At 45.3% G+C, this 17,333-nt stretch overlaps 1 protein-coding gene and 1 pseudogene across 3 annotated transcripts in view; both read left to right on the top strand.

Moving 5' to 3' along the window:
* LOC139539335 (DNA-directed RNA polymerase III subunit RPC2-like) overlaps positions 1-10,259 on the top strand; it is a 47,917-nt pseudogene extending 37,658 nt beyond the window's left edge.
* Positions 10,260-15,178: 4,919 nt separating this feature from the next.
* LOC139540175 (transcription factor RFX4) overlaps positions 15,179-17,333 on the top strand; it is a 28,528-nt gene continuing 26,373 nt past the window's right edge. For all 3 annotated transcript variants that reach the window (XM_071343778.1, XM_071343777.1, XM_071343776.1), the window contains exon 1: positions 15,179-15,421. In XM_071343778.1, the coding sequence (XP_071199879.1) occupies positions 15,379-15,421 (43 nt within the window). In that variant the 5' untranslated portion in view covers positions 15,179-15,378. The remainder of the gene's footprint in view (positions 15,422-17,333) is intronic.

Here is a 17,333-nt window from a genome sequence, read left to right as displayed (position 1 = left end):
GTTGACCCTCACTCTTCACAGGTTTGAATTAGCTCTTCTGAGACAAAGCGCTCATTATCCCCCCTACTCCATTGGCTGGGTTATCATGGGCTTCCAGAACACACGTCCATTGACAACACTAAGCAGTCAATGTTATTGTTCACGAACAGATATCGGTTGCTGTGGAAACCGCTGTTAAGGAAGTCGCTAGCTTCGTAGCTACTGGTATTCCGACTTTTTTCTTTCTTTCTGAGTTTAGAATAGAATAGAAAACTAGATTTTACAATGGACCTAAATGACACACGATGAAACCTATGTCATATGTTGCAATGGTATTTATTTGATATAAAGGTGTGGACTGTTCAGCAGCATTACACATGTCCCAGCCTTTGATCTATCAGTGTACTTACGGTCTCTGTTACACATACGTTGTTTTAGATACAGTTCAATTTGATCCGTCTTTTTGAGAGAGTGGTTCCTTATTATTGGCTAGTGTTGTCGGAGGTTGTCATGGACAGGACACAGCAATGTTTGGCAAGAGAGGATGATCATGTGTGCTAAAGTCAGAGGTTAGAGGTCAGAGCTCTTCCTTCCTGTGACCTTAGTGATGGCTACTGCTTTTCAGTGGAATGGTCTGGAGTAGGGGGTGCACCGTACATTACCCTCAACAGCAACACTCATGCTGAATTTATTTTTCTCTCTGGCACTTAATTGATCAATCACTGTTATTGATTATCTAGAGAATGCACACTGGTTAGCCTGTTATAAATTTGTCTCATTAATACAAGGGCATAAACCACTGAACCAGTAGGCCTGTTGACTGTTTACCGAGTTGTGTTGTAGAGCAGTTAACATTACCACCACACTGATTGTTATTGCTGCTGTACTTTCATCTCATCTTAAACATCAAGGTTTAGTTCATTATCATCCCATTTTGTACACTGCATGTACTGTACCAGTAAAAAAGTTTGGACACACCTACTCATTCCAGGGTTTTTCTTTATTTTTACTATTTTCTACATTGTAGAATAATAGTGAAGACATCGAAACTATGAAATAACACATAACCAAAAAAGTGTTAAACAAATCAAAAAATATATTTTATATTTGAGATTCTTGCCTAGTTAAATAAAGGTTAAATAACAAATTCAAAGTAGCCACCCTTTGCCTTGATCTTCCTGTCCGGGTTGGCGCCTCCCCTTGGGTTGTGCCGTGGCGAAGATCTTTGTGGGCTATACTCAGCCTTGGATGGTAAGTTGGTGGTTGAAGATACCCCCCTAGTGGTGTGGGGGCTGTGCTTTGGCAAAGTGAGTGGGGTTATATTCTGCCTGTTTGGCCCTGGCCGGGGGTATCGTCGGACGGGGCCATAGTGTCACCCGACCCCTCCTGTCTCAGCCTCAAGTATTTATGCTGCAGTACTTTATGTGTCGGGGGGCTAGGGTCAGTCTGTTATATCTGGAGTATTTCTCCTGTCTTATCTGGTGTCCTGTGTGAATTTAAGTATGCTCTCTAATTCTCTCTCTCTTTTTCTCTCTTTCTTTCTCTCTCTCTCGGAGGACCTGAGCCCTAGCACCATGCCTCAGGACTACCTGGCCTGATGACTCCTTGCTGTCCCCAGTCCATCTGGCCGCGCTGCTGCTCCAGTTTCATCTGTTCTGCCTGCGGCTATGGAACCCTGACCTGTTCACCGGATGTGCTACCTGTCCCAGACCTGCTGTTTTCAACTCTTTAGAGACAGCAGGAGCGGTAGAGATAGTCTGAATGATCGGCTATGAAAAGCCAACTGACATTTACTCCTGAGGTGCTGACCTGTTGCAACCTCAACAACCACTGTAATTATTTTTATTTGACCCTGCTGGTCACCTATGAACATTTGAACATCTTGGCCATGTTCTGTTATAATCTCCACCCGGCACAGCCAGAAGTGTCACGTTCCTGACCTATTTCTGTTAGTTTGTTGTATGTGTTAGTTGGTCAGGACGTGAGTTTGGGTGGGCATTCTATGTTGTCTGTTTCTATGTTGGTTTAAGGGTTGCCTGGTATGGCTCTCAATTAGAGGCAGGTGTTTGGCGTTCCTCTAATTGAGAGTCATATTTAGGTAGGTTGTTTCACAGTGTTCGTTGTGGGTGGTTGTCTCCTGTGTCTTTCGTTTCAGTGTTTGTCGCACCATACGGGACTGTTCGGTATGTTTCTACATCGTCATTTTTGTGTAGTCTATTTTTCCCTGTTCGTGCGTTCTTCGTGTTTTATTGTAAGTTCGTATGTCTAGGTTTGTCTACACATTCGTTTTGTTATTTTGTTAGTTTATGCAAGTCTAGTTCGTTTTCTGTCTTAGTTGTTTGGTCGTGTCTTTATTAAATCATGTCATTTCACAAAGCTGCGCCTTGGTTCAATCACTACTCCTCCTCTTCGGTTGAAGAGGAGGAGGACTACCGTAACAGAACCACCCACCAATCCAGAACCAAGCAGCGTAATTTCGAGCAACGGGCAAGTATACAGGACTCGTGGAGTTGGGAGCAAATATTTAACGGAGAAGGACCATGGGCTAAAATTGGAGTGAATCGCCGCCCATGGGAACAGCTGGAGGCAGCTCGGAGAGCGGAGGAAACGCAAGAGAGGAACCGGCGTTATGAGGGGACGCGTCTAGCACGGAAGCCCGAAAAGCCCGTGAGTACTACCCAAAAATGTATTGGGGGGGGGCTAAGAGGTAGTGGGCCAAGGGCAGGTAGGAGACCTGCGCCCACTTACCAGGCTAACCGTGGAGAGCGGGAGTACGGGCAGACACCGTGTTACGCAGTAGAGCGCACGGTGTCTCCTGTACGTGTGCATAGCCCAGTGCGGGTTATTCCACCTCCCCGCACTGGTAGGGCTAGATTGAGCATTGAGCCAAGTGCCATGAAGCCGGCTCTACATATCTGGCCACCAGTACGTCTCCTTGGGCCGGCTTACATGGCACCAGCCTTACGCATGGTGTCCCCGGTTCGCCTACATAGCCCGGTGCGGGTTATTCCACCTCCCCGCACTGGGCGGGCGACGGGGGGCATTCAACCAGGTAAGGTTGGGCAGGCTCGGTGCTCAAGGGAGCCAGTACGCCTGCACGGTCCGGTATTTCCGGCGCTACCTCCCCGCCCCAGCCCAGTACCACCTGTTCCTCCTCCACGCACTCTCCATGTAGTGCGTGTATCCAGTTCGGTGCCTCCAGTTCCGGCACCACGCACTAAGCCACCAGTGCGTTTCCAGAGCCCTGTTCCTCCTCCACGCACTCTCCATGTAGTGCGTGTATCCAGTTCGGTGCCTCCAGTTCCGGCACCACGCACTAAGCCACCAGTGCGTTTCCAGAGCCCTGTTCCTCCTCCACGCACTCTCCCTGTAGTGCGTGTATCCAGTTCGGTGCCTCCAGTTCCGGCACCACGCACTAGGTCTACAGTGCGCCTTATCCGGCCAGAGCCATCCGTCTCCCCAGCGCCATCTGAGCCATCCGTCTCCCCAGCGCCATCTGAGCCATCCGTCTCCCCAGCGCCATCTGAGCCATCCGTCTCCCCAGCGCCATCTGAGCCATCCGTCTCCCCAGCGCCATCTGAGCCATCCGTCTCCCCAGCGCCATCTGAGACATCCGTCTCCCCAGCGCCGTCTGAGCCATCCGTCTGCCCCGAGCCATTAGAGCCGCCCGTCTGTCCCGAGCCGTCAGAGCCGATAGTCAGTCAGGAGCCGCTAGAGCCATTCGTCAGACAGGATCTGCCAGAGCCGCCAACCAGACAGGATCTGCCAGAGCCGCCAACCAGACAGGATCTGCCAGAGCCGCCAACCAGACAGGATCTGCCAGAGCCGCCAACCAGACAGGATCTGCCAGAGCCGCCAACCAGACAGGATCTGCCAGAGCCGCCAACCAGACAGGATCTGCCAGAGCCGCCAACCAGACAGGATCTGCCAGAGCCGCCAACCGGACAGGATCTGCCAGAGCCGCCAGTGAGCCATGAGCGTCCAGAACCGCCAGTGAGCCATGAGCGTCCAGAGCCGTCAGCCAGCCATGAGCGTCCAGAGCCGTCAGCCAGCCATGAGCGTCCAGAGCCGTCAGCCAGCCATGAGCGTCCAGAGCCGTCAGCCAGCCATGAGCGTCCAGAGCCGTCAGCCAGCCATGAGCGTCCAGAGCCGTCAGCCAGCCATGAGCGTCCAGAGCCGTCAGCCAGCCATGAGCGTCCAGAGCCGTCAGCCAGCCATGAGCGTCCAGAGCCGTCAGCCAGCCATGACCGTCCAGAGCCGTCAGCCAGCCATGACCGTCCAGAGCCGTCAGCCAGCCATGACCGGCCAGAGCCGTCCAGCCAGGACCCGCCAGAGCCGTCCAGCCAGGATCGGCCAGAGCCGTCCAGCCAGGATCGGCCAGAGCCGTCCAGCCAGGACCTGCCAGAGTCCCTCAGCCCGGAGCTGCCGCCCCTTATCCCGGAGCTGCTGCCCCTTATCCCGATGCTGCCCCTTCATTTAGGTGGGTTTAGTTGGAGGGTGGTCATTGGGAGGGGGATACAGAAGCGGGGAGTGACTATGGTGGTGTGGGGACAGCGTCCGGAGCCTGAGCCACCACCGTGGTCAGATGCCCACCCAGACCCTCCCCTAGACTTTGTGCTGGTGCGCCCGGAGTTCGCACCTTAAGGGGGGGGTTATGTCACGTTCCTGACCTATTTCTGTTAGTTTGTTGTATGTGTTAGTTGGTCAGGACGTGAGTTTGGGTGGGCATTCTATGTTGTCTGTTTCTATGTTGGTTTAAGGGTTGCCTGGTATGGCTCTCAATTAGAGGCAGGTGTTTGGCGTTCCTCTAATTGAGAGTCATATTTAGGTAGGTTGTTTCACAGTGTTCGTTGTGGGTGGTTGTCTCCTGTGTCTTTCGTTTCAGTGTATGTGCACCACACGGGACTGTTTTGGCTGTTCGTTCGTTTGATGTAGTCTGTTCCTGTTCGTGAGTTCTGCGTGTAGTATGTAGTTCCATGTTCAGGTCTGTCTACGTCGTGTTTGTTATTTTGTAATTTTCAAGTGTTTTCGTGTTCGTTTCGTATTTCAATAAATATCATTTATGTCATCATACCTCGCTGCGTGTTGGTCCGACCCATGCTCCTCCTCGTCCGAGGAGGAGGCAGATTTAGAACGCCGTTACAAGAAGAGGACGGGCCACCCCTCATAGCCTGGTTCCTCTCTAGGTTTCTTCCTAGGTTCTGGCCTTTCTAGGGGGTTTTTCCTAGCCACCGTGCTTCTACACCTGCATTGCTTGCTGTTTGGGGTTTTAGGCTGGGTTTCTGTACAGCACTTTGTGACATCAGCTGACGTAAGAAGGGCTTTATAAATACATTTGATTGATTGATTAATGACAGCTTTGCACACTCTTGGCATTCTCTCAACCAGCTTCATGAGGTAGTCACCTGGAATGCATTTCAATTAACAGGTGTGCCTTGTTAAAAGTTAATTTGTGGAATTTCTTTCTTTCTTATTGCGTTCGAACCAATCAGTTGTGTTGTGACAAGATAGGGGTGGTATACAGAGGATAGCCCTATTTGGTAAAAGACCAAGTCCATATTATGGAATTAACAGCTCAAATAAGCAAAGAGAAACGACAATCCATCATTACTTTAAAACATGAAAGTCAGTCAATGCGGAACATTTCTTGAAGTGCAGTTGCAAAAACCATCAAATGCCATGATAAAACTGGCTCTCATAAGGACCGCCACAGGAAAGGAAGACCCAGAGTTACCTCTGATGCAGAGGATAAGTTCATTAGAGTTACCAGCCTCAGAAATTGCAGCCAAATAAATGTTTCACGGAGTTCAAGTAACAGACACATCTCAACATCAACTGTTCAGAGGAGACTGCGTGAATCAGGCATTCATGGTCGAAATTGAAAGAAGAAGCCACTACTAAAGGACACCAATAAGAAGAAGAGATTTGCTTGGGCCAAGTAACACAAGCAATGGACATCAGACCGGCGGAAATCTGTCTTTTGGTCTGATGAGTCCAAATTTGAGAATTTTGGTTCCAACCGCCGTGTTTTTGTGAGACGCAGAGTAGGTGAACTGATGATCTCTGCATGTGTGGTTTCCACTATGAAGCATGGAGGAGGAGGTGTGATGGTGTGGAGGTGTTTTGATGGTGACACTGTCAGTGATTTATTTAGAATTCAAGGCACACTTAACCAGCATGGCTACCACAGCATTCTGCAGCGATATGCCATCCCATCTGGTTTGCGCATAGTGGGACTATCATTTGTTTTTCATCAGGACAGTAACCCAACACACCTCCAGGCTGTGTAAAGGCTATTTGACTAAGAAGAAGAGTGATGGAGTGCTGCATCAGATGACCTGGCCTCCACAATCACCCAACCTCAACCCAATTGAGATGGTTTGGGATGAGTTGAACCGCAGAGTGAAGGAAAAGCAGGCAACAAGTGCTCAGCATATGTGGGAACTCCTTCAAGACAGTTGGAAAAGCATTCCAGGTGAAGCTGGTTGAGATAATTCCAAGAGTGTGCAAAGCTGTCATCAAGGCAAAGGGTGGCTACATTAAAGAAAAACCTTTGAATAAGTAGGTGTGTCAACTTTTGACTGGTATTGTATGTGTTGTTTTGAAATGGATTGTGATGAGTTGAAGGATGGCGCGACCTGTCTCCCGGGAGTTATTCATTAGGGCACACTGTTGCAAAACGTTTTGCAAACAACAATTTATTGTTGGACAAGTTCAGGTTGTCCCTCCCTATTTCAGTCGGTGTTTTGTCCAGTTTGGTGCCTATTGAATAGCATGTCTCCTCCACCAGGTGGGGAAGCTGATCGAGCTGCTGGCTGGGAAAGCAGGGGTGCTGGACAGAAGGTTCCACTACAGCACCGCCTTCGGTGGCAGCAAGGTGAAGGCTGTGTGTGAGGACCTGATCTGCTACGGGTACAACTACCAGGGCAAGGACTACATCACCTCGAGCATCACTGTGTAAACACATTTTGAATTAAAGACATGGAATGGAGGAGTGTTGTATGTCAGCCTGGTTAAATCAGACTGTTTGATAAGTGAAACATTGGTGAGCACATTGTTCAGTCTGATTTAACCTGATAGTTGTATTTAAGAATGTATACGTCACGTATGAGCATTACACTATGGCTACGGACATGACTTCTGCGGCCACTAATTTAACAGTATTATACAGTATTATAGCCATTCTCTAGCTCAGTGTTTCTCAATTCTGGTCCTGGGGACCCAAAGGGATGTACATTTTAATTTTTGCCCCAGAACTAACACAGTTGATTCAAGTAATCAACTCAACATCAGGCCTTTAATTTCAAATCAGGTGAGTTCTAGGGCAAAAACAAAAATATACACCCCTTTGTGTCCCCAGGACTAGGATGGAGAAACACTGATCTACCTGTAAGCCCTAGAATTTGATGGTCTTGTGTTCTCTCCTTCAGAGAGCCAATTGAGGCCTATATTTGGACCAGTGTACTTTGAGAAGCTGAAGCATATGCATGCCAGAGCCCGAGGCCCCAGAGCTGTGATCACCAGGTCAGATAAACCCAGGAACGTTATGTGCAGAACCATATACAGAGTTTGGTCAACTTTTACACAGAATGCCATGTTAGCACCTTTTCTCAAGCTGTTGGTGATGTAACAATACCAGAGCTCCTTGAAGGTCTACATGGCTGTGGTTGTATGATACCTCCCCTATCCAATATTACAGTATTGTACTACATTGTGTCATATTGACACTTCAATTTAATATTTGTCCGGCTAAGTACAGAAAGTCATCCTCAAGCCATACCTGACCTGATCCCCCCCCCCCCCCCCCCCTTACCTGTTTGCTGCTGTCCTGTCCGTGCCGGCGCCCCACCACAGACAGCCCATGGAGGGGCGCTCTAGAGACAGAGGCCTGCGTCTGGGGGAGATTGAGGGCGACTGTCTGATTGGCTACGGAGCCAGCATGCTGCCGCTGGAGCGCCTCATGATCTCCAGTGATGCCTTCGAGGTGGATGTGTGTGGCCAGTGTGGCCTGTTGGGATATTCTGGGTGCTGAGTGTCCTTTTTGGTCCACCTGTAATACCGGAGAATAGTAGTTAGAATCGAACTTGATACCAAAAGTTCAGTTTCCTTGTATTGCAGCTGTAGATTTTTACTGTGCTTACAACCAATAAAGTATGTGACGTGTGTGTGTCTGCTCTGAATGTGATTAGCATAACCAGTTGACTTAAATGGACACTTTGGGATTTTGGCAACATTTTTATGTATCTGTGTCTAGTATGAAGGAAGTTAGAGGTAGTTTTGTGAGCCAATGCTAACTAGCATTAGCGCAATGACTGGAAGTCTATGGGTATCTGCTAGCGTTCTAGTAGATACCCATAGACTTCCAGTCATTGCGCTAACGCTAGTTAGCATTGGCTCACAAAACTACCTTCATCCTGGACACAGAGACATAAAAATGGTATCCATGAGTTCATCTGACTCTGAGGAAGTAGATAAAGGGCCTCATCCTGATGTTTCCCTTTAATCAGATGTAAAGGTTGTTTATGCAAAGACCAGTAGACTGAACTAAGCACCTTTTCTATCCTCTGTTAAACAGTATTATAGAGGCCCCCCACTCCCCTGTCTCTCTCCCTCTCTCTATTCCAGGTGCCACTACTATAAGTCCTCTTGTCACATGTCCTCGTTGCAGATCCCTACGCCTGCAAACAGCCCAGGAGCTGCAGTCCATGAACATTGTCCCCCGCCTTAAACTAACATGCTACGAGTAACCTCATGCCCAGGCTAATCGCTACCAAATATAGGGTTCGACTGAGAGGGAAAGCCCGCTGGTGGACAAGAGTATGAAAAGGGTGAGATGGAGATGAACTGACAGAGGGTGGAGCTAGAAATGTGAGAAGGACAACAAGCAACGTTGAATACTCAAATTGACAACTGTCAATATAATGTTTCAGGAAATACTATAGCACTGTTACAATAATGGAATGGCTATAGTATATCAGAAAATGATACAGGGCTCCCAATTTTCAGACAGGTTTCTAATCGCGCCTTCCTCTGCGAGAGAGTGGAATCATGAATGATTGATTCATGTATGATTGTTATGTTCGCCTGCTCCCCGGATTTGCGTTGTTAGCAGCGCATTCATTCACCACTCTGTCCTGCAGGAAACTAGAAGGATGAAGCGTTGAACGGAGCCTGACCACAGCAGGAGCAGATGACTGAAATTAAGCTAGCTATAATCAAAGGATGGGCTTATAAGTTCTCATAACAAAATACATGTTCTTTATAGAGAGTAGTGAGACAGACAGTGGTGAGTCAGGCTGCAATGAAGGAGGCAAAAGAGATACACAGAGAGAGGAAACATTGAAGCAAGCAGGGAGAGAGGTTAGTAGTACAGTGGTTCCCAAACTTGGGGTCCGGAACCCATGTGGGGTCCCCTAAAATTGTAATAGGGTCCCCTGAGAGAGTCTAATCTTTTCAAACATATTAATAATGTGTTGGGACAGTCTGTGGGACCTAAAATGTTGTGAAATGTAAAGACAATTTAAGTATAAAGACAATTTAATATTATGTAAACTGAACAAAACTATAAATGCAACATGCAACAATTTCAAAGTTTTTACTTAGTTACAGTTCATATAAGGAAATCAGTCAACATCGGTCCTGACTTACCAGTCATGTATGTAGTAAATAAGTAGTGAAACATGTATTATTGAGTAGAACTTGAATAGTCAGTTAGTTGGTTTTTTTCACGAGGTTGTGACTTTATACTGCCATCTGTTGGCGACTAGAAACAATTGCATAATAGGAACTATTACAAATAGATGGTCTTTGAAAATAAATATTAGTGCTGGAAAAGGTACTTGAAAGTCCTTGAATTTGACTTGCCACTCTCTGTACGAACCCTGATGATAGATGAGTTAAATGCCAAAGCATACAAAAGGCAGTTGTTTGCTAAAATAGCCAAATGTAGGCTACTGCAAGTGAGATACTGGTATACCATTTTTGTTTGGATTTTGTTTAAAAAATATATTATTTTTATATTTCTAAAACATTTCAAGAGTTTTGAATGTATGTTTAGCTACATTTGTGCTTTCACCCTTTTTTGTGTACATAATAAACAACACATATTATTTAATGTTTATTTTTTTTCATTTTACATTTTTGTTGTGGACCTGAGAACGACTTGTCAAATAGTTGATCGAGACATGGTTGAAAATTACATCAACAAAACTAATCTGAATGTATATTGGAAATTACATTTGAAGTGTTTTTGTAATTGCAGGAAGATTTGGACACTAAAATATGGCCATGATTCGTCAATAAAAGCTACATTAGAAATGAGAATTGGATAATGTCATTTAGCAGTCTTTTGTTACTGATGTTAACAGAACAGTGAAGACAAAACCATTTACATTTCAGAGACACACGATGACCCAACATGTGTGGGTAGATAAGTTGGACACTTCACACTGAATACCAGACACTGCTGAAGACGTGTTCAGTGTATGAACGCTAAAGAAAGGTATTATCCTTCTCTGATTGTGTTACCGCAACACAGTAATACATTGACAGCATTGACAGCAGGCTATTTTGTGTCATCCTCTTTCCCCTTTCACTCCAAAGCTTTAACACCACCAATACACAGCTCAAAGCATGCCCCCACCCACAAAGCTGAATTGGAGCTCTTTGATTGGACAAAAGCAGCGAACATCAGTAGGACGACGTGGAGCGTAGAGTGGGCTCTTTTGGGGCGGCTGCACCTGTCCTAGCTAATGAGGCTCTAATGAGCCAGTGACGGGCAGGATGGGAAAAGGATGTCTGCGGAGGGAGAGATAAGACCCCGCATCCTCGTTCCTTTTTTAAACTCAAATTAATTAGATCCTCATTTGGGGCCGTAGCTTCCCGTGACCCATTCTCTTGGCCCGTTTGATGTGGATGTGTTAGGCTGTCCTAGGATGTTCTGACAATGCTGCAGCCTTGTACAGGCTCTTGTAGACACCTTAATTAGGAGTTACTTATTGCTAATGGGTTATTTACGATTTATTGGGGATCCAGTTCCTATTCTCTCATCAGAACAGACTGCTGACCGAGCAGATATTCTCTCAATGGCTGTGATTGAATGCAGACTATAAGTACATACATTGATTAGACAATGGGTTTCTATAGTAGCCCACTCCTTATACTGTCCTGTGGATTACTTGGAGATCTGTAATCCCATAGATTGTCTGTACATACATAGCGGTTTTACTTCATATATTATTGTGTTGTAACTCACTTATAGTGTCTGGGATCTATACACATCCTGATCTGTGTATGCTGTAGAGCTACTGGGATCTATACACATCCTGATCTGTGTATGCTGTAGAGCTACTTGTACAGTACATTCGGAAATTATTCAGACCCCTTGACTTTTTCCACATTTTGTTATGTTACAGCCTTATTCTAAAATTGATTAAATAAAAAAAACATCCTCATCAATCTGCACACAATACCCCATAATGACAAAGCAAAAACAGGGTTTGAGAATTTTTTTACAAATGTATACAAAAATTAAAAACAGAAATTACTTATTTACATAACTATTCAGACCCTTTGCTATGAGACTCGGAATTGAGCTCAGGTGCATCCTGTTTCCATTGATCATCCTTGAGATGTTTCTACAACTTGATTGGAGTTCACCTGTGCTAAATTCAATTGATTGGACATGATTTGGAAAGGCAAACACCTGTCTATATAAGGTCCCACAGTTGACAGTGCATGTCAGAGCAAAAACCAAGCCATGAGGTTGAAGGAATTGTAAGTAGAGCTCCGAGACAGGATTGTGTCGAGGCACAGATCTGGGGAAGGGTACCAAAAAGATTCTGCAGCATTGAAGGTCCCCAAGAACACAGTGGCCTCCATCATTCTTAAATGGAAGAAGTTTGGAACCACCGAGACTCTTCCTAGAGCTGGCCGCCCAACCAAACTGAGCAATCGGGGGAGAAGGGCCTTGGTCAGGGAGGTGACCAAGAACCTGATGGACACTCTGACAGAGCTCCAGAGTTCCACTGTGGAGATGGGGGAACCTTCTAGAAGGACAACCATCTCTGCAGCACTCCACCACTCAGGCCTTTATGGTAGAGTGGCCAGATGGAAGCCACTCCTCTGTAAAAAGCACATGACAGCCCACTTGGAGTTTACCGAAAGGCAAGATTCTCTGGTCTGATGAAACCTAGATTAAACTCTTTGGCCTGAATACCAAGCGTCACATCTGGAGGAAACCTGGCACCATCGCTACGGTGAAGCATGCTGGTGGCAGCATGTGGGGATGTTTAAAAAAATATATTATAATATATTTAGTATATTTAGTATTTTCCAATAAAAAAAGAAGACAGAGATACAAACATTGACATTCATTGTAGTGTTGAATTGGATGGCAAATTTAGAGTTCAAAACTATTAACTCACACATACAAAAATAAAAAAATCCTATTAGGTGGTACATTTTATAAGAAGACAGCGTATAGTCATTACAAGCAGTGTAGTTAAACCAAATATAAATATTGAGTACAGCACAGAGTAGCAGCAGATCATCAACCCAGCTATGAAGGGGTAATAGACCATTTATCCTGTATCAGCTGCCATATTTTGTAAAACATTGGACTTCTATTGGAGGTATTGTATCAAATCTTTTCCATATAAATGACATTCCCTAAATCCCATAACCTAATTTCAAAGGTAGCTGTAATATGAGTCTTTTGGCTAATAGAGTACAAAGAGAGACAGCCTTCCCTTCCTGGTTATTCCCATCAACTGTACTAAACAGAGCGATCAATTGGTCTGGGCCTATAACTCTATCAAAGGCTTTAGATAAGTAAACAAAAATTAGAGCCCAGAAAGCATGTCCAAAATAAGTGGTTCAAAGTTCCCTCATCCTGCGTGCACCTCTCACACAGTGGTGAGGTGTCTGGGAATATTTTATGCAGTTTAACTTTTGAGTAATCTAACCTGTGTATCACCTTACACTGAACAAGGTTGTGTCTGGCATTCACTGAACTGTGGTTTATATTCCTGAGAGCTTCTACTCAGTCCTCATCTGAGATTTCTGAACTAAGTTCCTGATCCCAAGCCCTTTTAATAGGGTCTGTGGATACCTCTATGTGGGCCTGTAGCACATCATACAGTGTAGAGACCGACCCTTTTGAATGGGGTTTGACAAGGGTCAGGCTATCTAATGTAGGATTATTTGGCTTAATGTCATACTGTGGGATATGTGTCCTTTAAGAAATTCCTGATTTTGAGGTATCTGAAAAAATGTGTTGCTGGCATGTTAAACTTACCCTGTAATTGTTGAAATGAAGCTAACTGACCATCTATGTATAAATTACCAATTGTTGTGAGCCCCTTCTCCCTCCACTGTGAAAACACCATATCATCCAATGCAGGGTGGAAAGCATGATTCAGGCAAATTGGGCTGTCAATGTATACTAATGTATGTTAAGAAAATACCTCATCCGTTTCCAGATCCTAAGAATGTGAACAAATTACTGGGTTAGAGTCATGTGTCTTTTTTCGTGGGGATGTTTTTCAGTGACAGGGACTGGGAGACTAGTCAGGATCGAGAGAAAGATGAACAGAGCAAAATGCAGAGATCCTTGATGAAAACCTGCTCCAGACAGCTCAGGACCCCCTTCCAACAGAACAACGACCCTAAGTACACAGCCAAGACAACGCAGGAGTGGCTTCGGGACAAGTCTCCTTGAGTGGCCCAGCCAGAGCCCGGACTTGAACCCGATTTAACATCTCTGGAGAGACCTGAAAATAGCTGTCTAGCGACGCTCCCCATCCAAACTGACAGAGCTTGAGTGGATCTATAGAGAAGAATGGGAGAAACTCCCCAAATACAGGTGTGCCAAGCTTGTAGCGTCATACCCAAGAAGACTCAAGGCTGTAATTGCTGCCAAAGGTCCTTCAACAAAGTACTGAGTAAAGGGTCGGAATACTTATGAAATTTAGATATTTCCGTAATTTTGGTTGTTCGTAAATTAGCAAAACTTTCTAACCCTGTTTTTGCTTTGTCATTATGGGGTATTGTGTGCAGATTAATGAGGGGGAAAAACAATTTAATTGATTTTAGAATAAGGCTGTAACGTAACAAAGTGTGGAAAAAGTTGAGGGGTCTGAATACTTTCCGAATGCACTGTATAGTGTTGTGCTGCATGTCAGTCAGTGTCTCATGTATGACCTGTACTCTCATGGGCACCACGTGTTCTTTCCCAACTGTCCTGGACGCATGGTAAGAGCACCAACACCGACAGTGTCCCTACGCCTGCGCACCGGCAACTCTGAAGAAGAGCAGAGTCTTCCAGTGCCATCCACAGTGTGGTGGGGAGTAATTCAGCCATAATCCCCCTTTCTCCTCACTCCCTCTCTCCCCCTTCTCCTGTGGTTCTATTCATATTCTAATCACAGCTTTCCCTTCTCCAGCTCACAGGCACTCCATCAGAGCCCTCCCAACTTCCTCCCTTTGTGGCCAGTGCTCTCCTCCGAGGCACACTAAAATAAGGTTGCCTCAAGGAGAGGGGGAGATGGGGGAAAAGACCCCCCCTACAAACTTCGCACTTGTGCCATTTTAGACTAGGCAACATTGTGATTTTTAAAATGTTTATAAAGGCATCATAGTAAAGAGGGTGTTTTGAAATAAGAAAGTGATTGGAATGTGTGGGAAAAAATAAATATAGTAGCACTCTCTTTAAGTAGTTTCCTAAAAACTTGCTCCAGTGGTCATGTTGCAGTTCCCATGGCCAATGGAGGAAGACAGACATCAAAAAAGTTCTGAAACGGGCCAACAAGTGTTCATGGGAGCTTGGACTTTAAATAAGAGGGGTGGAGGAGGCGGTGGGTTTGTGTGTGTGTAGGACCGAGGTGGGGGGGTATAAAAACGTATTAAATGCTATAATGGAAGACGGGGAGGCCACAGTGCTAGGATTGCATAGATCTAAGCCTCTTTTTTTCTTGGGGAGGGAGCCTTTCTTATTCAAAGCAGCCCCACAAAAGACTTCCAGTGAGCCTTGCCACATCCCCATCTGACTTGAGGCCATTCATCAGCCTTCTGAGCCTATCAATGACATGTCCCCATCAGGGCTCCTATAAAATCAGACCCTTTCCCATGAAACATCAGCAAACATTTTGACGGGTCTGGCTTTCCCCCCGCTGGATTTCTGGAGTCTCTACCCCCCCCACCCCCCCTCACCCCCACCACCTCCCCTCACCACCAACACCACCCCTCTCTCGGCAGAGCCCAGAGCCTCACCATCTCCTGCCACGGATAGGCAGCGGTCACGGAGACACGGAGCTAGACAAGAGGAAACCTACTGAGGAGGGGGAGACGTGCACAGAGCCATTTTCTTGGAGGAGCCAGTGTGCCGTTGATGGGAAGAGGATGCATTGTGGGCTGCTGGAGGAGCCTGATATGGATTCCACAGGTTGGTCATCCTGTCCTGCAACACTGCCGACTTGCCTTATCAGGATGCATGGGGAACCACTTTCTGTTGTGGATCACTATAGCCACTGGGCCCCTGGGAATTTGTGACTTTCTCTACAGCCAGTTTAGAGCCATGTGTTAGATTTTAGTTTCTTTAAGATGTCAACAAAAGAGGCATTGTGGTTTTGTGCCATTAACTCATGACACATATATACCAACAAAAAGCAGGTTTTAGGGGTGGTTTGATTATGGAATGACATTAGGCCATTTATTTTGTGCCTAAACGTTGATTAAGGAGCATGAATGAAATGTCAACTATTAGACTACATTCAGCAAATTACAGCAGGATTCCTAAAAGTTTTCAATCTCTTTGGGAAAAAAGTATCTTCTAAGCCTTCGAGGCGCGTGTAGCCTGTGACGCACCTGCTTCTTGTAAACAACTTCTGGGGGAAATAAGCGACCAGTCGCCGGCAGCAGGATAAAGTCGCACGGCATGACCCAAGAAGCAGCCTAAAGTAAATTCGATGTAATATCAAAAACTAAATATTTATGGTAAACGTATTGTATCGCAAAAGTAACAGAAAAAAGCCTTCTTCTGAAAAGTGGGCTCTTAAAATGTTCAAATAAGGCGATTATACGAAACAGCCATAATATGCAGATGTAGGCAATAATTAGTTAGAATGAATGTTGCGGCTTTAGCTATGCGTTTTTCTAATTGTGTTCTTAATCTAACGTCATACTTAATTTTATTCGACTAATTTATTTACTTTACTGTATAATCGTCGGGGAGTTTTTCCCCTGCTGTTTATGGTAATTCGCTGTCTGGTGGGGAGTTGGTTAACATGAAAGAGTGTGCCTATAAAATTATCAGAGATCCGTTTAGCCCGTTGATCGAATTTAATCCAATTATTCAGAGCTCTACCTTATCTGTGCTCATGGCAAATGATTCAATTACAGCCCAAGGATCAGTGCTACAATGGAGAATTATTTTCACCTCAGTGGACTAACTTCATCAATGACTGGGGAAACATTTTAAAGTATCAGCTAGTCTAGTGCACAATACAGTTAAATAAGTTACACGTCAGCCTAATAATGTACTGGTATTAATTGTAATGATATAATGTAATGTGATGTAATGATGGTGATATTATTATAAATAATTATGATGATGACAATAATGATTATTTCTGTTTATTCATTTGATAATTCCTTTAAACTTTATGGACCTGATGACAGCACGTGTTCTCTGGTCAACTTGTGGGTTGTAAACCAAGTTAGGCATACTGTTCTGTTCTTACAATTAAAAACGAATGCCTGGCCTAAGGCTATAGAATAGGAGAGCTTTGCAAAGATCAAAGATAAATTAGGCATAGCCTCCACGTTTGCTTTTATTCATGAGATAAAGCATTCTAGCTCATTTCTTAGGCTATTTATTGTAACAGCGCGTGCCACTCATCAACCAAATGTTAATTTATCCTTATAGTTCGGAGTCTCTAACTTTTCTATTTCCATGACCTCTTCTCTAACCCCTTCTGATGGGATGGAACAGGTTGCCTTGCCAACAGTCAAACCTGGCAACTGCTACTATGGTGATTGTTGTCATGCGGGCAACAGGATCTACAGGACTACGAGAAATATTAGAAGTGTTTCTGTCCCAAGAAAGGACACCAGTTGAGCTATTTCTAAGTAGAAATTAGAATGGGACAAAGGCGTCTGTGTCGCGAGGCTGCTCTAGCAATGAGCGCGGGCTCAATTGGGCAAGTGTGCGCGCTTGTAGTCCCCTCAAGAACAATGAATGATTCCTGCAGTGTTGGTGAAAACATTTCAAATAGAAGCACAGCTGCGCTAGGCCCCAACAATAGATTGTAGTCGAATTGCTCTGTCACATTAGGTGACCAAATGAGTGTGTGTAG

Source organism: Salvelinus alpinus, chromosome 15, assembly GCF_045679555.1.
Source record: "Salvelinus alpinus chromosome 15, SLU_Salpinus.1, whole genome shotgun sequence".
Classification (NCBI taxonomy): domain Eukaryota; kingdom Metazoa; phylum Chordata; class Actinopteri; order Salmoniformes; family Salmonidae; genus Salvelinus; species Salvelinus alpinus.
Note: the sequence above shows the minus strand (reverse complement) of the source record. Positions and strands in the feature narration are given on the sequence as shown.